Source organism: Mustelus asterias, chromosome 2 (genome assembly GCF_964213995.1).
Source record: "Mustelus asterias chromosome 2, sMusAst1.hap1.1, whole genome shotgun sequence".
NCBI classification, from domain to species: domain Eukaryota; kingdom Metazoa; phylum Chordata; class Chondrichthyes; order Carcharhiniformes; family Triakidae; genus Mustelus; species Mustelus asterias.
The window spans coordinates 55,458,631-55,482,544 of NC_135802.1; the positions used below are offsets into that span (position 1 = coordinate 55,458,631).

The 23,914-nt window shown below is 41.8% G+C and overlaps 1 protein-coding gene across 2 annotated transcripts in view; it reads right to left on the minus strand.

The window, feature by feature from the left end:
* Nucleotides 1–23,914, minus strand: part of LOC144507992 (cytoplasmic dynein 1 light intermediate chain 1-like) — a 56,398-nt gene that overhangs the window by 16,746 nt on the left and 15,738 nt on the right. For both annotated transcript variants that reach the window (XM_078235681.1, XM_078235674.1), the window contains exons 3-6: nucleotides 15,640–15,756; nucleotides 11,188–11,418; nucleotides 3,451–3,620; nucleotides 2,347–2,440 (exon numbers count right to left, since the gene is read on the minus strand). In XM_078235681.1, coding sequence (XP_078091807.1) covers nucleotides 2,347–2,440; nucleotides 3,451–3,620; nucleotides 11,188–11,418; nucleotides 15,640–15,756 — 612 coding nt within the window. The remainder of the gene's footprint in view (nucleotides 1–2,346; nucleotides 2,441–3,450; nucleotides 3,621–11,187; nucleotides 11,419–15,639; nucleotides 15,757–23,914) is intronic.

Here is a 23,914-nt window from a genome sequence, read left to right on the forward strand (position 1 = left end):
GCAACGGCTTTGACAAGGTCCCACATGGAAGACTTGTAAAGGCAGCAAATTCACATGGGATACAGGATAATTTGATGAAGTGGAGACAGAGGGTAATGACAGAAGGCTGCTTTAGTGACTGGAAGCCAGTGTCCAGTGGCGTATCACAGGAATGTGTATTGGGCCCCCTTTATTTGTCATTTATATGGACTTACTCAGTTAATGGTAGAGCGTTGGGGAGAGTTACAGAACAAAGAGATCTAGGGGTACATGTTCATAGCTCCTTGAAAGTGGAGTCACAGGTGGACAGAGTGGTGAAGAAGACATTCGGCATGCTTGGTTTCATCGGTCAGAACATTGAATACAGGAGTTGGGACGTCTTGCTGAAGTTGTACAAGACATTGGTAAGGCCACCCTTGGAATACTGTGTGCACTTCTGGTCACCCTATTATAGAAAGGATATTATTAAACTAGAAAGAGTGCAGAAAAGATTTACTAGGATGCTACCGGGACTTGATGGATTGAGTTATAAGGAGAGGCTCAACAGACTGGGACTTTTTTCTCTGGAGCGTAGGAGACTGAGGGGTGACTTTATAGAGGTCTATAAAATGATGAGGTCGACAAGGTAGATAGTCAACATCTTTTCCCAAAGGTAGGGGAGTCTAAAACTAGAGGGCATAGGTTTAAGGTGAGAGGGGAGAGATACAAAAGTGTCCAGAGGGGCAATTTTTTCACAGAGGATGGTGAGTGTCTGGAACAAGCTGCCAGAGGTAGTAGTAGAGGCGGGTACAATTTTATCTTTTAAAAAGCATTTAGATAGTTACATGGGTACAATGGGTATTGAGGGATATGGGCCAAATGCGGGCAATTGGGATTAGCTTAGGGGTTTTATAAAAAAAAGGGCGGCATGGACAAGTTGGCCGAAGGGCCTGTTCCCATGCTGTAAACCTCTATGACTCTATAAGGAGTAATTTGACAAGAAAGTATTCAATGAATGGTAGGACACTAGGAAGTTCTGTGGAACAAAGGGCCTTGGTGTGTTGGTCCACAGATGTTTGATAGCAGAAGGGCATGTTAGTAGGTCGGTGAAAAAGGCATATGGGACACTTGCCTTTATCAATCGAGGCATAGATTACAAAAGCAGGGAAGTCATGTTGGAGTTGTATAGAACTTTGGTGAGGCCACAGCTAGAGTGCTGTGTGCAGTGTTGATTGCCACATTATCGGAAGGATGTGATTGCACTGGAGGGGGTGCAGAGGAGATTCACCAGGATGTTGCCTGGGTTGGAACATTTAAGTTATGAAGAGCGGTTGCGTAGGCTTGGGTAGTTTTCTTTGGAGCAGAGAAGACGGAGGGACGACCTGATCGGAGTATACAAGATTAGGAGAGACAGACAGAGTGGACAAGGAGCAGCTGTTTCCCTTAGTTGAAGGATCAGTCACCAGGGGATATAGGTTTAAGGTGAAGGGCAGGAGGTTTGGGGAGATGCAAGGAAAAACTTTTTTACCCAAAGGTGATGGTGGTCTGGAATGCGCTGCTTGAGAGCATGGTAGAGGCGGGTTGCCTGACATCCTTTAAAAAAGTATCTTGGCACATCATAACATTCAGTGCTATGGGCCAAGTGCTGGCAGATGGAATTAGATGGGAGTTCAGGTGTTTCTAATGTGCTAGTGCGGACTCGATGGGCCTCTTCTGTGCTGCATGATTCTATGAAGTGGTCAGCAACACAGTCACTGCAGCAACTTAGCAAGTTTACTTCAACAGCCTTTCCCTTTTCCTTGATAAAGAATTACACAAAGTGCAAAATCTCAGAATATCATGAACTCCAAGTCACGTTGCATTGCACCATGGGCATTCCTTCATCATCACCAAGATAGAATCACAGAATTTGCCATCTAAACTGTGGGCATCAACATCATAAGCAGATGGCCCAACAGCAGCATTAATCTTATTTCCCTTCCCTCATTTGTAATTGCTAAAATAGAATTACTTAGATACATTTTTATAAATGACAAATAGCTTAAAAATGTTAAGCAACTAGAGTTCATTCAGTATTTTTTTTATGGAGAATGATTAAATGTAGCTGTAGTTTGATATTTTTTATTGCGTACTTTCCTTTCATCGTATATCACCTTCTATATAATTTGTGCAACTTTTGCTCCAGAAAATAATTTACTTAAACAGCTAAATTATCTTTGACTGGAAAGTAATTTTCCAAAGTTTTTCAAGATACACAATACTTTTGAATGAAATGAGCATCACAATGTCAGAACTTTTCACTTGCAACATTGACATATTTGCCATGGGAAGGAGTGGATGAACATGTCTGGAGCACTTACAGTATCAAGATAAGATTACAAAGGATACACTGTAGGCAGAACCTACGGATGTGTGATTGAATGAAGTCAAAGTGTTCATCTCTGTAGTCATGTTCCTTTTCCAGTAGGTTAATTGCATCACACTGCAGATAACACAAAGAATAATTGTACTAGCTCTCTGATTTTTACTGAGTTATTTAGAAAGGAATAAACCAAGAAAACATGCGAATCACCCACTCATCTAGCTGTCCGTTTAAAGTTAAAAATGAAAACACAGAACTTTCCTGGTTAAAACCTCATATCAGGTTAACAGAAGCATCATAGATGTCTACCACTCAATAGAATTAGATTCATAGAATCCCTACAGTGCAGGAGGCTATGCAGCCCATCAAGCCTGCATCAACAACAATCCCACCCAGGCCTTAGCCCCATAACCCCATGTATTTACCAGTATTTGCTAGTCCCCCTGACGCTATGGCCATGCAAAGAAGTTGCACGTATCAACCTAACCTGCAAGCCCCACACAGACAGTGACCTGAGGCCAGACTTGAATTGCTGGCACTGTGAGGCAGCAGTACTACCATGCCGTGTTATGGAAAAGAATGGTAAAGACTCCTTTCTGTGCAGTAAACTTTCAGAGGGCTACCCACACGATGATACGGGATGCTGGTTGCCAAGTGCATTGACTGTCAATAACATAGCACCTCAAGGACAGTCATTGAGACTCATCATTATCATACATAGAAATTTTATTAACAGTCAACATTTGGTTATGTGGAATTTAATGGAATATTGAACTTGCATTTTTGGGCTCCACAGCACTATAAAAAGTAGCACAGGCATCATCTAAACTCTGTTTATTATGTAGGGCAACCATTTGCTAAGTAAAAGATTTGCCCAGGAGAATTTAAATTGAGATATTGCCAAATGCTAAAGCTTACATGTTAGAATAAATTTTGAAGTGAATTCCAAACTTTTGCAGCTAAGTATCTGAATATACACTTCAATGACCAAGAGCCACTCTTAATGTGCAAATATTTTCCCTAGTTATTGAAGGTTTAAAAGAAGGGGCACAAGGCAGGCTTTGCAGATAACAAAATTAATCAAGCAAAACTATTTGATACATCAAATTTGAAGATTTTCATACACAAACCTTGGTGCAAACTATTAGGACTGGAATCCCAAGATTATGTGTAAGAGTATTTGAACTGAGGGGTAAGACCACACTTTCTTCATCTGTTTCTTGTAACACAGGGTTTCTTCGCTGTGGCGAAACTGGTATTTCCTTATCTGGCTCTTCATATTCTTGAAACTCTTTCACCACTATGTAGAAAAAAGGGGAATAAAATTGCATTCATCAGGGGCTGCATGAACACATTTTCAATGATATGCAATATAGTTCATGCAGTTTCTCATTGTGAAACTGATGCCAATCATAGCAAAATTCTAAGTAGCAGCTATGTTTGGAATACAAATTTGGGCATTTCTTCCACAATTAAAAAATATAGTATTTCATAAATTGTGTTCGGTGAATAGTTATTTGAGAAAAAGCAAAGAATCCTAACTTAATTGATGATCCATCCAGGCCTCCTCTGGAGTTCCCCAGCATCATAGATGCCAGTCTTCAGCCCATTCGATTCACTCCACATGAAATTAAGAAATGGCTGAAGGCACTGGATATTCAAAGACTATGGGCCCTGACAATAGTACGAAAGACTTGTGATCCAGAACTAGACATGTCCCTAGCCAAGCTGTTCCATTATGACTACAACACTGGCATCCACCTGGCAATGTGAAAATTGCCTGGGTATGTTCTGTCCACAAAAAGCAGGACAAATCCAACTTGGCCAATTACCACCACATCGGTCTACTCTCAATCATCAGCACAGTGATAAAAGGGTCGTGAACAATGCTATCAAGTGGCACTTACTCAGCAATAACCTGCTCGCTGATGCTTAGTTTGGTTTCGCCAGGGTCACAATTCCTGACCTCATTGCGGCCTTGATCCAAACATAGAAAAAAGGAGCTGTAAAAAAGAGCTGAGCTCCAGGTGAGTGTAACTGCCCTTGGCTCAGTTCCAGGGAATTGCCGCAGGAGTTTTTCAGCAGTGCTCAAGGCCAAACCATCAGCTGCTTCAATGAACTTCCCTCCATCACAAGGTCAAAAGTGGGGATGTTTGCTGATGACTGCACAACATTCAGCACATTAGGGACTCCTCAGATAGAAAACAGTCTTTGTCCATATGCAGCAAGATCTAGACAATATTCAGGCTTGGGTTGATAAGTAGCAAGTAACATTTGCTCGACTCATGTGCTAGACATGACCATCTATATAAAAACTGTGGCTACAAGAGCAGGTCAGAGGCTGGGGATTCTGCAGACTCTCTCACCTCCAGACTCCCCAAAGCCTGTTCATCATCTGAAAAGCAAAGGTCACCTCTTTGCCTCCCTCCCAGAACATGACCAGGTCCCTCTTGTTCTCACCGGCCTATGCATTCAAAAGATCATCCTCTGCCATTTTCACAAACTCCAGCATGTCACCACTAAACCCATCTTCCCCTCACCCCCTCCATCAGCATACCGCAGGGACCACTCCCTACGGCAACTCTGGGTAACTCCTCCATTGAGTCATAGAGGTTTACAGCATGAAAACAGGCCTTGGCCCAACTTGTCCATGCTGCCCTTTTTATTAAACCACTAAGCTTGTCCTAATTTCCTGCCTTTGGCCCATATCCCTCCACACCCATCTTACCCATGTAACTGTCTAAATGCTTTCCAAAAGACAAAATTGTACCTGCCTCCACTACTACCTCTGGCAGTGTGTTTCAGACACCACTCTGTGAAAAAATTGCCCCTCTGGACTCTTTTTTATCTCTCCCCTCTTAGCTTAAACCTATGCCCTTTAGTTTTAGATTCCTCTACCTTTGGGAAAAGATATTGACTATCTAACTGATCTATGCCCCTCATTATTTTATAGACCTCTATAAGATCACCCCTCAGCCTCCTACGCTCCAGGGAAAAAAGTTCCAGTCTACCCAGCCTCACCGTAAAACTCAAATGATCAAGTCCCAATAGCATCCTATTAAACATTCTCTGCATCCTTTCTAGTTTAATAACATCCTTTCTATGATATGACGACCAGACCTGTACACAATTCCAAGTGTGGCCTTACCAATGTCTTGTAAACTTCAACAAGACATCCCAACTTCTGTATTCAATGTTCTGACCAATGAAACCAAGCATGTCGAATGCCTTCTTCACCACCCTGTCCACCTGTGACTTCACTTTCAAGGAGCTATGAACCTGTACCTTAGATCTCTTTGTTCTATAACTCTCCCCAATGTCCCACCATTAAGTCCTGCCCCGGTTCGATCTACCAAAATGCCCTGAACCCTTCATCCCATCCCACGCAATTGCAGGTGGTGCAACTCTTGCCCCTCTAACATCCTCCCTCCTCACTGTCCGATGGCCCAAACACTCCTTTCAGGTGAAGCAGCATTTCATTTGCACCTCCTTTAATTTGGTTTACTGTATTCGCTGCTCCCAAGTGGTCTTCTCTACACTGGGGATAGTAAACACAGACTGGGCGACCACTTTGCAGAACACCTTTGCTCTGTCCATAAACTTGACCCCATCCTTCCAATTGTTTGCCGTTTCAACTCAGTCCATTCTAAGCCAAAGATGTGCGGGTTAGGTTGATTGGCCATGCTAAAAATTGCCCTTCGTGTCCTGAGATGCGTAATTAGTGGGTAAATATGTGGGGGTAGGGCCTGGGTGGGATTGTGGTCGGTGCAGACTCGATGGGCCGAATGGCCTCTTTCTGTATTGTAGGGTTTCTATGATTCTATGGAAGCCTTCGGCAATGCTTTAGTGGTGCCCAACACAAACTGGAAAAACACATCTTCCAATCAGGCATGTTACAGCCTTTTGGACCCAACATCAAGGACAGTAAATTCTTGCCCCCCTCCCACATCCACCATTTGTTGTTAGTTGTTTTTCAGCTTCCTGGCCCACCCCAATACAACCCCACCCCTCCCCCACATGGCCACCTGTACCTTGCTGTTCAGTTGCTCCCATTAACACATTCTGCGATCTTACCTGTTGCCACCATTAGCACACTTCATCCCTTAATGGTACCATTAACATTCCCCTTTGTCTTATGCCCACGACAAATTTGTCAATATCTCCTTTTCCCTGACCTCTGTTCTTCTACTCTGCCTCAGGAAAGTGATGGAATATTCTCCACATGCCTGGAGTGTGCAGTTTCAACAAGCAGCTTGACAACATCCAAGACAAAGCAGCCCATTTGATTGGCACCACACCACCACCTTAAATATTTACTTCCTCCACCACTGATGCAGAGTGGTGACAGTGGGCAGCAGTTACTACAAGATGCACTGTAAGAACTCACCAAGTTTTCTTCAACAGAATCTTCCAAACCTTTACCACCCAGAAGGACAAGGGCAGCAGATGCATAGGAACACCACCCCCTGCAAGTTCTGCTAAACCCACACACCATCCTGGCTTGGAACTATATCGTCATTCCTTCCCTGTTGCTGGGTCAAAAACCCGAAACTGTCTTCCTCACAGCACCACGGACTGCAGCAGTTTACAGTGGTGGTTTACCACCACCCTTTCGAGGGCAATTAAGAATGAGCAATAAATACTGGCCTAGTCAGTGACAGCCACATCTCGTGACAGAATAAAAAAAGTTACACCTTGTGACAGAATAAAAAAAGTTACAATGAGTTCCTTGTCTTGTCAAACTGCGTTACTAAATCATGTGGTTAACCTGGCAAGAAAAGCTGAAATGCAGATCTTCAAGTAAACATTATTTGGCACCATGAACAAATACCACAAAGAATATATCCACTTAGTCAGCAATATTGTCTTGCTGTCTGACATCTGTTACTCATCACAGCGTTCTAAAATATGAGTGTGACTGAATAATAATTAAGATTACACCATGGCCAATTGTATCTAGTTCCTCCTCCTAACCGCAGGTTAACTTCAACGCAGTTGAGACCTAATGGACAGCTATTGTTGTCACTGTAGTATTTTTCTTGATGTGGAGATGCTGGCGTTGGACTGGAGTAAACACAGTAAGAAGTCTCAACACCAGTTAAAGTCCAACAGGTTTATTTGGTAGCAAAAGCTTTTGCTACCAAATAAACCCGTTGGACTTTAACCTGATGTTGTGAGACTTCTTACTGTAATTTTTCTTGACAGTATGTGGCACTGTTCGCAAGGTCAAATTACTTTACTGCAAGGAGCAGAGGTTAAAAAGGAAAATAAAAAGTGGTTGAGACGGGCATCAGTGTTTTTGCTGAAGTGGTAGCTCATATTTTAGTATCTGCTTCAATCCTAAAGTCTGCAGTGTTCCAAGTGCAAACACAATATCAAGAAAATGAATTAATGTAATCCTCCCACAGGCACCATCTTAAAAAAAACGTGCTGTGGCTTCATAAATAACGTTGGTGGAATCTCTTGAAAACAATTATTTAAAAATGCTAGTGAATTGCAGAAAACAGTACATGCAGTTCTGTAGAAGGGTCACATGGACACGAAACATTAACTGTTTTTCTTTCTCCACAGATGTTGCCAGGCCTGAGTTTATCCAGCATTTTCTGCCCTTATTTCAGATTTCCAGCATCCACAGTATTTGTCATTGTGCAGTGCCTGCAGCATCTCAATTATGCAGCCCAACATCTCTCAGGCCTTTATTGTTTTTGAGCACTGAGGTACACTGGCGATTCAGTGGCCTTCACTGAAAATTGTACCATGATTACATTATGCTTTCAGTAGAGTTTTGCAAGAATAGGCTCAATCTAGAAAAATGTATTTTTGAATGATTCATAGTGCAAATTAAAATCATTTTAAAGCATCGTTTTGAAGTACTAAAGATGCATCAAAATGAGTCTGAAGTTCAAGAAAATGTTCTGCCCCCGTTTAACTCGAGACTTTGAGCATAAAAATCTAGGTTGATGCACTGTCTTTTGAATGAGGTGTAAATAGAGTCCCTGTCTGCTCCCTCAGATAGATGCAAAAGATCCAATAGCACTATTTCAAGGAAGACCAGGGTAATTATTCTTGTTATCTAGCCAATATTTCTCCCATAATCAACATTACAAGAACATATTATCTCCTCACTGTTACATTGCTGTTTTTGGGATCATACTGTGCGCATATTGGCTACAGTGTTTCCTACACTACAATAGTGACTGCATTCCAAAATGACTTCATTGGATGTAGACAAAGGAACTATATACAAGCATGTATTTTTTGGTGTTCTTGATGTCCTTCATTTTATATTCCAAGAACCAGGGTCACAGTGAATAAGCAAGTCAAATTGTGCAGCATACTGGCGGTTTGGAATTATGTCCCGTTGTGCAAACAAAAACGTAAAACAGTGGCAGCATCTTTTGAGCCAACTCACTGGAGTTTGAGGTTTCCCTGTAATATGCAGACAATTGTAGAAAGGTAGAAAAGAAAAGGCCTACTATTAAATTGCCAGAATCTGCTATGGTTTTTGTTTAATCAACTTAGATCATAGAAACCCTACAGTGCAGAAGGAGGCCATTCGGCCCATCGAGTCTGCACCGACCACAATCCCACCCAGGCCCTACCCCCACATATTTACCCGCTAATCCCGCTAACCTACACATCCCAGGACTCTAAGGGGCAATTTTTAACCTGGCCAATCAACCTAACCTGCACATCTTTGGACTTAGATGTAGAATTCACTATCAATGGGGAGCAATTTTGTTAGTAATTGTAATTAGGTGTTTTAAATACTTTGTAGTTTTAAGGATACATGCAATACCTTTAATTAGTCCATACATATAAATACATCTTCTATACATTTTTAAAGTTAAACAAAGAAACTTAGATGCACAGTTAGAGTGCCCTTTGATACTAAACATATGTTACTGTCCTTTAGAACACCCAACTATTGGAATCACAAGGTCATAAAGGACACTTAATTGCCTTACCAGACACCTTATCAGAAACATCTGATACAAGAGTGAGTTTTAATGAAGCTGCCTTCACAGTTTCTAATCAAAACAGAGTCAGAAAAACATTAATGTCTTAGCTAACAAATGAGTTATGGTAGGGGACTTAGTGGAAACTGACAAGAATTAATGGTAACATGATGACACTCCTCAAAATTGTAGGTAGTGATAAAAAGCTCAGTCACTGAATTGATAAGCAATGTATACGTGCGTTTCATTGTGTTGGCAATAAACAAACTTATTAGGGCTATAAATCGGGGAATATCCTGAAGGCGTGTTGAGTTGATCACATCCCTTAGAGATTCAGTTAACTTCACTGACAAGGCCATAAAATACTAATGGCTTTTGTAGGCCCTCTTTATCAATTAAAGGATGCCCAAGTGAGACTGTTTTAGTGAAAATGCTTTGTAGGCTGATATCAAAATAAAGACATGAGGACTGACTAAGAGACTAGAGGACAGGCTTAAGGATGATATATTGGAGTATCCCTCGAGGTATTGTGATCTCAGATCAGGGTGGCTCAGTATTTTTTCTATTGATCAATAAGTAAAGTATGTCATTTGTAACACTTTTGATTGGATTGTGTCCAACTGACTGTGAGCTGCAGAATTGTATAAACCAGGATGATTTTCTTTGTCCGGTGGAGTGGTGTCTCTGACCCATTGTGTCAAGACTCTCCCCTTGCTAGCAAGTAAATAAAGAAAATCTGTTGGTTAAGTATCTTGTGTTAATGTGTGTTTGTGTTAAAGTCAAACTTGAAGTCCAGACTTCGACACAATCATAGTACTTATCATCAGCAGTAAGAAGGTTACCTCCAAATCAGCTCAAAGTTCTCAGTCATATACCCAAGAAACATTCCAATCCAAAGTAGTGGCAAAGCATCATGAATTGGAAAATACTAAGCTACCAGATTCCATTCTTAAAAAACAATGCAATGTTCCACCCTTTACGGTTTCACAAGGAGAAAGTCAAGTGGCTGAGCAAAAACTAAGACAGTTATCCCAACAACCATTGTTACAACACAATGTTTTTTCCTCAAAAGCTGCCAGATTACAAAGATTGTTTTAGGAAATGGGGAAGAAAATACTGTGTCGCCTTCAGGAGGTATATTTAGTGCTGTTGACTTGAAGGGTATTTGCCACATGATTATATCTGATAATCATCTGAACATGGAATCAAAGCAAGAACTGTTTAGTACTCTGCAAGCTACCATACTCAATATGCACATTAAATTTCTGTTCAGGAAAAACATGGATTCAAAAGAAGGTATCTAATTTTTGTATACTTTATAGAATATAAAAGAGCTAAATTAACTGAGCACTTTAACAATCTAATACTTTAATCCTCCTATTGAAAATATGGAAAGAGAAATTGAAGGTATTGAGATACTGAGGCAATGTCAAGTGTTTATAGAATAGGTATTATAAACAGGATAGACTTCAATTCCAGGAGTTCAAGATGAGCACTCCTGGCCCAAAGTAAAATACAAAATGTCGCCACTATGGTATAAAATGACATTTTCTTGCTGAACTTAATGTTGTTTGGTCACAAATGTCAATTCTTCTGTGTGGACATTTTGCATCAATACTGAGGACAACAGGTAAAATTCATCATGTTAGCAACTGCTAGGCTGTCATTTGAACGACTTAGGGGATAAAGTCACAATCACTCCTTAGTTTCCATCAGGATATTGTGTGGAGAAGAGGAGAATACAATTTTGCAAATATTGTACATGCTTTTATGTTATTGGAGGGAATAGCAGCTTTAAATGAACATGGTATATCAAATCTAATGCCAAAACCTTCTGAGCATCTATCGAAGCAGTAAGTAATTTATCACGTCATAACATTATCTATGTCCATTCATCATAGTACTTACAGCTCTGTTCCATTTCTTTCATTTCTTCTGGTGGTATTTTTAGTTTGTCAATGTGTTCTCGAACAACATTGGCCCACTTCTGTAATGAATCCATTACCATCCAAGGCCGTGACATGTCCACCACCAACATAAGTAAAGTGTCTTTAATATTGTCAGATGTAACTGCAAATTTCAGGAGGCCTTTATGGTAAGTGTCACCATCCAAGATCCAAACATTGCACCGAGTGTGATCTGTTAATACACGATCCCACATAAGGAAAATGAAACAGCCAATTAATGTACACCACTGGTTTGCATCTTCATCTAAAGGTCTCGGAACAAAGTCATATAATATTCAGGCCTGCTAGGGAATTCATGGAAAACGTTAGATTACTAAAAGTAAATTAATTCTGCAGTTTAGCAACAACTTTCAGACCATGTTTCTCTTTGTACTTACACAGAGATTTTCATGACTCTTTGTGCTAATTGCACAAAATGCATTTAACTTTTAAGTATAGCCATTTGCCATGCTTATATCCATCTGACATGTCTAAAATAGGAAGACCAAAGAAGAATGTTCAACACGTCAAGCTACAAGCTATGCTCTGTATCCACCCACCTGCGTCAATATGTGCTTAAAAATAAGTAAATTATTCAGCTTTGGCAAATGGTCAGTGCACGAGGAGGAGAATCTGAGATAGCAGACTGGATGTCATAAAGATACATAAATATCCGACTAAGTATAATGTTGGATGCTTGTTTGGAAACACCCTAATGATAGTATGTCATACAAATGACACACAGTGAAAGCAATGGTTAGCGGTGTTATATTCTTCTCTTTACATAAGCATGTCAATCATATACCAGGGATTGGCAAAGCAATAATGTGGGTTTTTTTAAATCTGAAGTTATGATATAGAGATAGAATTAACTGGGAAACTGTTGATTGCCCAACTGACCTTAATTAATACTGCTTGTAGGCTCAATGCAAGTTTTGAACTAATACATCACATCCTGCTGATGTGGTAGTGATTGACAAAAGTGCAAGATATGCCCCTTAAAGGTAAATCTATATCATGTCATAAGCCAAATTTCTTTCCAACTCCTAGTAGGCATGCTGCAATAACGGTGGTGGTGATGATGCCGAGAAGTGGCAGCCAGGGAACATTAAATAACAGGTCATGCTGCATTATAAGACCATAAGACATAGGAGCGGAAGTAAGGCCATTCGGCCCATCAAGTCCACTCCACCATTCAATCATGGTTGATTTCAACTCCATTTACCCGCTCTCTCCCCATCGCCCTTAATTCCTCGAGAAATCAAGAATTTATCAATTTCTGTCTTGAAGACGCTTAACGTCTCGGCCTCCACAGCCCTCTGTGGCAATGAATTCCACAGACCTACCACTCTCTGGCTGAAGAAATTTCTCCTCATCTCTGTTCTAAAGTGACTCCCTTTTATTCTAAGGCTGTGCCCCCGCGTCCTAGTCTCCCCTGCTAATGGAAACAACTTCCCTACGTCCATCCTATCTAAGCCGTTCATTATCTTGTAAGTTTCTATTAGATCTCCCCTCAACCTCCTAAACTCCAATGAATACAATCCCACGATCCTCAGACGTTCATCGTATGTCAGGCCTACCATTCCCGGGATCATCCATGTGAATCTCCGCTGGACCCGCTCCAGTACCAGTATGTCCTTCCTGAGGTGTGGGGCCCAAAATTGCTCACAGTACTCCAAATGGGGCCTAACCAGTGCTTTATAAAGCCTCAGAAGTACATCCCTGCTTTTGTATTCCAAGCCTCTTGAGATAAATGACAACATTACATTTGCTTTCTTAATTACGGACTCAACCTGCAAGTTTACCTTTAGAGAATCCTGGACTAGGACTCCCAAGTCCCTTTGCACTTTAGCATTATGAATTTTGTCACCGTTTAGAAAATAGTCCATGCCTCTATTCTTTTTTCCAAAGTGCAAGACCTCGCACTTGCCCACGTTGAATTTCATCAGCCACTTCTTGGACCACTCTCCTAAACTGTCTAAATCTTTCTGCAGCCTCCCCACCTCCTCAATACTACCTGCCCCTCCACCTATCTTTGTATCATCGGCAAACTTGGCCAGAATGCCCCCAGTCCCGTCATCTAGATCGTTAATATATAAAGAGAACAGCTGTGGCCCCAACACTGAACCCTGCGGGACACCACTTGTCACCAGTTGCCATTCTGAGAAAGAACCTTTTATCCCAACTCTCTGCCTTCTGTCTGACAGCCAATCGTCAATCCATGTTAGTACCTTGCCTCGAATACCATGGGCCCTTATTTTACTCAGCAGTCTCCCGTGAGGCACCTTGTCAAAGGCCTTTTGGAAGTCAAGATAGATAACATCCATTGGCTCTCCTTGGTCTAACCTATTTGTTATCTCTTCAAAGAACTCTAACAGGTTTGTCAGGCACGACCTCCCCTTACTAAATCCATGCTGACTTGTCCTTATCCGACCCTGCACTTCCAAGAATTTAGAAATCTCATCCTTAACGATGGATTCTAGAATTTTGCCAACAACTGAGGTTAGGCTAATTGGCCTATAATTTTCCATCTTTTTTCTTGTTCCCTTCTTGAACAGTGGGGTTACAACAGCGATTTTCCAATCCTCTGGGACTTTCCCTGACTCCAGTGACTTTTGAAAGATCATAACTAACGCCTCCACTATTTCTTCAGCTATCTCCTTTAGAACTCTAGGATGTAGCCCATCTGGGCCCGGAGATTTATCAATTTTCAGACCTTTTAGTTTCTCCAGCACTTTCTCCTTTGTGATGGCAACCATATTCAACTCTGCCCCCTGACTTTCCTGAATTGTTGGGATATTACTTGTGTCTTCTACTGTGAAGACTGACGCAAAGTACTTATTAAGTTCCTCAGCTATTTCCTTGTCTCCCATCACTAGATTACCAGCGTCATTTTGGAGCGGCCCAATGTCTATTTTTGCCTCCCGTTTGTTTTTAATGTATTTAAAGAAACTTTTACTATCATTCCTAATGTTACTGGCTAGCCTACCTTCATATTTGATCCTCTCCTTCCTTATTTCTCTATTTGTTATCCTCTGTTTGTTTTTATAGCCTTCCCAATCTTCTGACTTCCCACTACTCTTTGCCACATTATAGGCTCTCTCTTTTGCCTTGATGCATTCCCTGACTTCCTTTGTCAGCCATGGCTGCCTAATCCCCCCTCTGATAACCTTTCTATGTTTGGGATGAACCTCTGCACTGTGTCCTCAATTACTCCCAGAAACTCCTGCCATTGCTGTTCTACTGTCTTTCCCACTAGGCTCTGCTTCCAGTCAATTTTTGTCAGTTCCTCCCTCATGCGCCTGTAATTACCTTTATTTAACTGTAGAACCTTCACATCTGATTCTGCCTTCCTTCTTTCAAATTGCAGACTGAATTCTACCATATTATGATCACTGCTTCCCAAGTGTTCCCTTACTTTAAGATCTAACACTAAGTCCAGAATAGCCTGTTCCCTCGTGGGCTCCATCACAAGCTGTTCCAAAAAGCCATCCTGTAAACATTCAATGAATTCCCTTTCTTTGGGTCCACTGGCAACATTATTTACCCAGTCCACCTGCATATTGAAATCCCCCATGATCACTGTGACCTTGCCTTTCTGACATGCCCTTTCTATTTCGTGGTGCATTTTGTGCCCCTGGTCCTGACCACTGTCAGGAGGCCTGTACATAACTCCCATTATGGTTTTTTTGCCTTTGTGGTTCCTCAACTCTACCCACACAGACTCCACATCGTCTGACCCTATGTCGTTTAGTGCTATTGATTTAATTTCATTTCTAATTAACAAGGCAACCCCGCCCCCTCTACCCACCTCTCTGTCTTTTCGATAGGTTGTGAATCCTTGGATGTTTAACTGCCAGTCCTGAACCCCCTGCAACCACGTCTCTGTGATGCCTACCACATCATACCTGCCAGTCACAATCTGGGCCACAAGCTCATCTACCTTGTTCCGGACACTGCGGGCATTTAAATATAGCACCTTTAATTCCCTATTGACCGTCCCTTTTTGTTTTCGTAGTGTGGTGGACCTTGGTTTACTGAGCCTTTCCAGACACTGTGTCATATGTGGGTAGAGTTGAGTCCAGACACTGTGTCATATTATCATGCCATGAAACTTGCAGGGTAGGAAGTGGGCGAATGGTCATGTCACCAGGGAACAGCAAATTGATGAGGAACAAGAGGGAGCTGAGGATGGATTTCCTGGGGATTACAGACAACATTCTGGGCTGGACGGAGAAGCCACCCAAAATGCTTTGGCTCATACTGAATAGTTAAGGCGGCACCCAGGACTGAGCTGGGCAATGACAATGCCATGGTTGACCACACACATGCACACGGATGCACGGACACACAATACTTGTTGCAATACTACTAATGAAAAAAAAAACTTTTCCAACCATGGCATGGCACTCACCATCAATGTCTTCATCATGAACATCGAGGTACAAAAACTCCATTCCTCTCCCTTTCTTGTAGTCCTCTACACCTTGTAATTTTGCTATTAAAGTGGTTTTACCAGATCCATCTTCTCCTGGAAATACAGGAAAGGGTGGAAATAATATCAGTATGTTATCTGAACATCTGCAGAAATTAAATGACACCAGAAACTAACCAAAGGACCTATAACACGCTGACTCTCGTATCTTGTTTCATTAAGTCAGAAAAAAGTTATTTTCACACCACAAGAGCATTGAACAATTCTCTCTTCTCTGTCGTGAAAATACTTTTCATTTTTATTCTATTTTTCCAATTTTATAATAAGATTTTAAAAAATCAAATCACTGTGATAAACTTGGGCGCACTAAAAAAAAGTTAACTTAACCCAGAATTGGCCTTTCTGTGGCACATTTTATTTTGTAGAACCTCATGAAGCAATTCTGCAAAAACAGCTACAGACTCTGGGTGCATCATAAATGGTATTGCATACAATATCAATGGTTTCTATAACAGCTAGCACAACTGCATCTTTTCTCATCATGGATGTAGGCCCATTCAGGTCAGCAAGCCCGCTTCACTGGCTTGTACACGTGAGCTAAAGTACTCAGCTGTAAACAGCAAATATGACCATCTCAGGAGTTTTATCACTGGGGGTATCTGTAGAAAAACATATTTTCTGGTCTCTGTGGCTTTATCAATTGTGACACTACTTCTTTTACATTGTCAGTTTGTTATGACGATGTAAATGTCACATAATTCTTCTGGGATAGTTTCCAAAATCAATTTGAGCACTCTGCCAGCCTCTAATCTTGTCAAGCAAGTTGAAATGGAATTATTAGATAACTTGCTCTCACTCCAAAATTAAACTTTTAAAAAATTAATTTGTAGGACATGGGTGTCACTGGCTGGCCAGCATTTATTGCCCACCCCTAGTTGCCATAGAGAAGCTGGTAGTGACCTGCCTTCTTGAATCGCTGTAGTTCACGTGTTGTGGGTTGACCCACAATGCCGTTAGGGAGGAATTCCAGGATTTTGTCCCAGCGTCTGTGAAGAAACGGCGATATATTTCCAAATCAGGACGGTGAGTAGCTTGGAGGGGAACTTGTAGGTGGTGTTCCCATGTAACTGTTACCCATGTCTTTTTAGATGGAAGTGGTCGTGGGTTTGGAAGGTGCTATCTAAGGATCTTTCACCCATCCAGGCAAGTGGGGAGTATTCCATCACACTCCTGACTTTGGGGAGTCAGGTGAGTTACCCGCCGCATTATTCCTAGCATCTGACCTGCTCTTGTAGCCACTGTGTTTATGTTTTCTAGAAAAAGAAACTTGAAAATATGTTGTGTTTTCCAGACTGTGCATAATTCGCACACAAAAAGTAATATGGCACCACCAAAAGCAAACCCAATCAATTGTGGTTTCAAAAGGCACCTGATTATTAGACATGAATAGCCCCTATGTCAAATATCAGAGTTCTTACTAAAGCTCAAATGTTGGTAAGTTTTGATCAGCTCTGATCTAGAGTCTTAAATCCTCATCAGCTCTTGAAAGAGCTGAATTCAAAACAGATCAATACTTTAAGATCAATTCACATAGCAAGAAAGCAGCCGTAAAACAGAAAAGCTCTGCTTGGAAACTGGAATGAACATGTTAGCACTTCACATTACACTTGGAGCTCCTTCCAAATTTGAACATATCTAAATTGGTAAGAGAAAATGTTGGAAAATCTCAGCAGGTCTGGTAGCATCTGCAAGGAGAGAAAAGAGCTGACTTTGAGTCCAGATGACCCTTTGTCAAAGGGATGAGATTTTCCAGCATTTTCTCTTTTGGTTTCAGATTCCAGCATCCGCAGTAATTTGCTTTTGTGCTTGTATCTAAATTGGTATTGTTGACAAGATGCTGAGATGCACTGGATTGATAAAATCAAGAACACCCAGATAAAGAACTGATTTCATAGAAAATACTCAAATGCACAAAAAATCCCTGAACTGAGCCCCTCGAGTTTGCTTCGCCATTCAATAAGATCATGGCTGATCTGATTGAAATTCCAACTCCACATTCCCATCCACCCGATAACCTTACACCCCCTTGCATACCATAAAATAATTAAGATGGCCGAAGCATCAGAAAAAGTATTTACCAATTCAAAGAAACTTACGTTAACAAAACTCTGATGATTAAACATGATAGTCCAATTTCCACAAGATATCAGAAAAAACTGTTTGTATAAAATCAGGTAGAAGGCCAGCAAGCTGTATTAGTTTAGTTGCTTCTTCCAAAATTAATTTAACACACCAAATTTCCTTCCACCATTTCCATTAAAGATTATGTAGTTTTTAGCATATACCATTTATTAAAAATGTTTTTAAAATCTTCCTATTGTTCCCATTGTAAACCAATAATCACCCTTTATCACCCTTTATCTTTTCCAATGTTCACAACTGTTTTTTCTATGAACTCCACTCTTCACTAGTTTGTTTTTTTTTGCATTGAACTATAAACGTTTTGTAACTAGCATGCAGTCTGAACACCCACCAACTCTCAGCATGGCTCCAAGCACAATTGTTTTTGTAAAATTTCTACAAGTTCATCAAGAACAAATTTGCAGGTGCCAAACCCTACATTATGCATGCAATTCCACAACCATCTCTTATCTTCCTCCTGGTCCCACTAGAGTCCACTAACTCTTGTTCAATTTCCAGTCCTGCCCCTCACATTAGGCACCACTCTCAATCATTCTTGGACCAATACCACTTCTTGCTACCATTTACTGAAGCCTCGACTCCCAGCTAGAAATCCATCTTCAACCTTCCCTGAACCTAGGGAATCTTGGAAATATAAAACCAATGCAGCAACTATCTCACCAGCCACTTCTGCCAACTCTCTTCCCCAAAAGGTTGTGGAAGCAGAATCTTTGAATATTTATTAAGGCAGAACTAAATAGATTCTTGATGAACAAGGGGGTGAAAGGTTATTGGCAGGAATGTGGGGTTGAGGTTTCAGTCAAATAAACCATGGTTTTATTGAATGGAGCTGGCTTGAGGGGCTGAGTGGCCCATTCCTGCTCCTAATTTCTACGCAACTAACTTAAAATACAAGCAAGCAGTTAGTCTTATATCGTCTATATCACATATACTGACTTTCAGCTCAAGTGATTATACACTTTAAAACAAGTCCATTAGTAAATTTGGTTACTGTTTAATTCCTGGGATTTGATGGTAACTTCGGTCAACAGAACACCTTACAGTATTCTCCAAAGGTCCCCAGCATCACACATGCCAACCTTCAGCTAATTCAATGCACGCCAATGCGTTCAAGAAATGGTGATGGAAAGCATTAGATATAGCAAGGCCATGTGTCCCGATAACATCTTGGCTGCAGTGTTGGAACATTTGTATTCCAGAACAAGCTACGCCCCAAACCAAACCGATCCAGAAGAACTACACTATCAACATAACAACGTGGAAAATTGCTCACAGAAAGCAGAATAGATCGAATCTGAACCGTCACCATCAAGTTTACCCTCAAGAAGCAGTGCAGTCAAGTGAAGGAAGGTGCCGTTGACAGTGTCATCAAGCGGCACTCATCAATAACCTGCTCACGGATCCTTGACTTGGCTCCTGAACCAATTACAGCCTTCAAACATGGACAGAAGAGCTGAACTGCAGAAGTGAGGTGGGAGTGATCATCCTTGAAATCAAGGCAGCATTTGACCAAGTGTGGCATCAAGCAGCCCTAATTAAATTGAAGTCAATGGAAATCAGGGGGGAGAACTCTGCAATTGCTGGAGTAATAGCTAGCACAAAGGTGTTGTGATTGTTGGTCAATTGTCTTCAGCTGCTTCATTAACAACCTTCCCTCTATCATAAATATATATTAATGATTTGGACGATGGAACTAAATGTATTATCTCCAAATTTGCAGATGATACAAATTTGGGTGGGAGGGTGCAGAGATGCTTCGGTGTGATTTGGATAGGCTGAGTGGACAAATGCACGGGAGATGCAGTATAACGTGGATAAATATGTTATCTACTTCAGTAGCAAAAATAGGAAGACAGGTTATTATTTGAACAGGTGTAAATTGAGAGAGGTGTATACTCAGCAAGACCTTGGTTTCCTCGTGCATCAGTTGCTGAAAGTAAGCGTGTAGATACAGCAGGCAGTAAATAAGGCAAATGGTATGTTGGTCTTCATAGGAAGAAGATTTGAGTATAGGAATAGGGATGTTTTACTACAATTGTACAGGGTGTGGGTGAGGCCACATCTGAAATATTGTGTGCAGTTTTGGTGTCTTTACCTAAGGAACGATGTTCTTTCTATGGAAGGAGTGAAGCAAAGGTTTATCAGGCTGATTCCTGGGATGACAGGTCTGTCATACGAGGAGAGACTAAACCAGTTATGATTATATTCATTGGAGTTTAGAAGAGTGAGAGGGGATCTCATAGAAACTTATAACATTCTAACAGGGTTAGACAAGGTAGATTCAGAAAGAATGTTCCCGATTGTGGGAGAGTCCACAACTAAAAACAAAGAGAACAAAAAAAATTACAGCACAGGAACAAGCCCTTCGGCCCTCCAAGCCTGTACCAACCATGCTGCCCGACTTAACTAAAACCTCCTCCCTTCCAGGGACCACATCCCTCCATTCCCATCCTATTCACGTATTTGTCAAGTTGCCCCTTAAAAGTCACTATCATATTCGCTTCCACTACCTTCCCCGGCAACAAGTTCCAGGCACCCACCAACCTCTATGTAAAAAACTTGCCTTGTACATCTCCTTTAAACCTTGCCCCCTAGTAATTGACTCTTCCACCCTAGGAAAAAGCTTCTGACTATCCACTCTGTCCATGCCTCTCATAACCTTGCAGACATCCATCAGGTCACCCTTCAACCTCCGTTGTTCCAGTGAGAACAAACCAAGTTTCTCCAACTTTTCCTCGTAGCTAATGTCCTCCATGCCAGGCAACATCCTGGTAAATCTTTGCTGTACTCTCTCCAAAGCCTCCACATCCTTCTCGTAATGTGGCGACCAGAATTGAACACTATATTCCAAGTGCGGCCTAACCTAACTAAGATTGAATAAAGCTGCAACATGACTTGCCAATTTTTAAACTCAATGTCCCGGCCGATGAAGGCAAGCATGCCGTATGCCTTCTTGACTGCCTTCTCCACTTGTGTTGCCACTTTCAGAGACCTGTGTACCTGTACACCCAGATCCCTCTGCCTATCAATACTCTTATGGGTTCTGCCAATAATTGTATATATCCAATCTGTATTAGACCTTCCAAAAGGCATGACTTCTCATTTGTCCACATTAAACTCCATCTGCCATCTCTCCGCCCAAGTCTCCAACCGATCTATATCCTGCTGTATCCTGATGGTCCTCATCGCTTTCCGCAAATCCACCAACCTTTGTGTCATTCGCAAACTTACTAATCAAACCAGTTACATTTTCCTCCAAATCATTTATATATATTACAAACAGCAACGGTCCCAGCATCGATCCCTGAGGAACGCCACTTGTCACAGAAACGCACCCCTCCACTGCTAGCCTCTGTCGTCTTTGACCGAGCCAGTTTTGCATTCACCATGCCAGCTCACCTCTGATCCCATGCGACTTCACCTTCTACACCAGCCTGCCATGAGGGACCTTATCAAACGCCTTACTGAAGTTCATGTAGACAACATCCACTGCCCTACCCTCAATCATCTTCGTCACTTTCTCGAAAAACTCGATCAAGTTAGTGAGACATGACCTTCCCTTCACAAAACCATGTTGCCTCTCGCTAATACGTCCACTTATTTCCAAGTGGGAATAAATCCTGTCTCAAAGAATCCTCTCCAATAATTTCCCTACCACTGATGTAAGGCTCAACGGCCTGTAATTACCTGGATTATTCTTGTTACCCTTCTTCAACAAAGGGACAACATTGGCTATTCTCCAATCCTCTGGGACCTCCCCTGTAGCCAGTGAGGATACAAAGATTTCTCTCAAGGCCCCAGCAATTTCCTCTCTTGCCTCTCTCAGTATTCTGGGGTATATCCCATCAGGCCCTGGGGACTTGTCTACCTTAATGTTTCTCAAGAACCCAATAGCTCCTCCTTTTTGATCTCAACATGACTCAAACTACACACCCTTTCCCAGATTCATCATCCACCAAGTCCTTCCCTTTGGTGAATACTGATGCAAAGTACTCATTTAATACCTCGCCCATTTCCTCTAGCTCCACGCATAGGTTCCCTCCCCTGTTCTTGAGTGGGCCAACCCTCTCCCTGGCTACGCTCTTGCTCTTTATATATGTATAAAAAGCCTTGGGATTTTCCTTAATCCTGCTGGCCAATGCTTTTTCGTGACCCTTTTAGCCCTCCTTACTCCTTCCTTAAGTTTCTTTCTACTTTCCTTGTATTCCACATTTGCTTAGCGTGTTCCCAGCCTCCTAGCTTTGACAAATGCTTCCTTTTTCTCTTTGACTAGGCTCATATCTCTCGTTATCCAAGGTTCCCAAAACTTGCCATACTTATCCTACATCCTTACAGGAATGTACCGGTCCCGAATCCTTATCAACTTACACTTGAAAGCCTCCCACATGCCAAATGTGGATTTGCCCACAAACATCTGCCCCCAATCTACATTCTTCAGTCCCTGCCTAATATTGTTGTAATTAGCCTTCCCCCAATTTAGCACCTTAACTTGAGGACTACACTTATCTTTATCCATCAGTACCTTAAAGCTTACTGAATTGTGGTCACTGTTCCCGAACTGCTCCCCTACTGAAACGTCGACCACCTGGCTGGGCTCATTCCCCAATACCAGGCCCAGTGTGGCCCCTTCCCTAGTTGGACTATCTACATACTGTTTCATGAAGCCCTCCTGGATGCTCCTTATAAACTCTGCCATGAATGGAGGGCTGTGACAAGTGGCGTTCCTCAGGGATCGATGCTGGGACCGTTGCTGTTTGTAATATATATATATATAAATGATTTGGAGAAAAATGTAACTGGTTTGATTAGTAAGTTTGCGAATGACACAAAGGTTGGTGGATTTGCGGAAAGCGATGAGGACCATCAGGATACAGCAGGATATAGATCGGTTGGAGACTTGGGCGGAGAGATGGCAGATGGAATTTAATGCGGACAAATGTGAAGTAATGCCTTTTGGAAGGTCTAATACAGATTGGATATATACAATTATTGGCAGAACCCATAAGAGTATTGATAGACAGAGGGATCTGGGTGTACAGGTACAAGGTAGTCAAGAAGGAGATATGTAGACAGATTTTGGCAAGGAGTAAAAGTAACAGGGTTGTTGTGGGAGATTTTAACTTCCCCTTTATTGACTGGGACTCGCTTAGTGCTAGGGGTGTGGATGGGCAGAGTTTGATAAGGTCCCTCTGGCAGTTGGGAGGCGTATAGTAAACCCCCAACATTGTGACTACACCCTTCCTATTCCTGAGCTCTACCCATATTGAACATAAGAAATAGGAGCAGGAGTAGGCCATCTAGCCCTTCAAGCCTGCCCCGCCATTCAATAAGATCATGGCTGATCTGAAGTGGATCAGTTCCACTTACCTGCTGATCCCTATAACCCCTAATTCCCTTACCGTTCAGGAATCCATCTATCCGTAATTTAAACATATTCAACGAGGTAGCCTCCACCACTTCAGTGGGCAGAGAATTCCAGAGATTCACCACCCTCAGAGAAGGAGTTCCTCCTCAACTCTGTCCTAAACTGACTCCCCTTTATTTTGAGGCTGTGCCCTCTAGAACTAGCTTCCTTTCTAAGTGGAAAGAATATCTCCATCTCTACCCTATCCAGCCCCTTCATTATCTTATATGCCTCTATAAGATCACCCCTCAGCCTTCTAAATTCCAACGAGTACAAACCCAATCTGCTCAGTCTCTCCTCATAATCAACACCCCTCATCTCTGGTATCAACCTGGTGAACCTTCTCTGCACTCCCTCCAAGGCCAATATATCCCTCCGCAAATAAGGGGACCAATACTGCACACAGTATTCCAGCTGCGGCCTCACCAATGCCCTGTACAGAAGCAGCAAGACATCTCTGCTTTTATTTTCCATCCCCCTTGCGATATAGGCCAACATCCCATTTGCCTTCTTGATCACCTGTTGCACCTGCAGACTGGGTTTTTGCGTCTCATGCACAAGGACCCCCAGGTCCCTTTGCACAGTAGCATGTTGTAATTTTTTTCCATTTAGATAATCCAATTTGCCATTATTTCCTCCAAAGTGAAT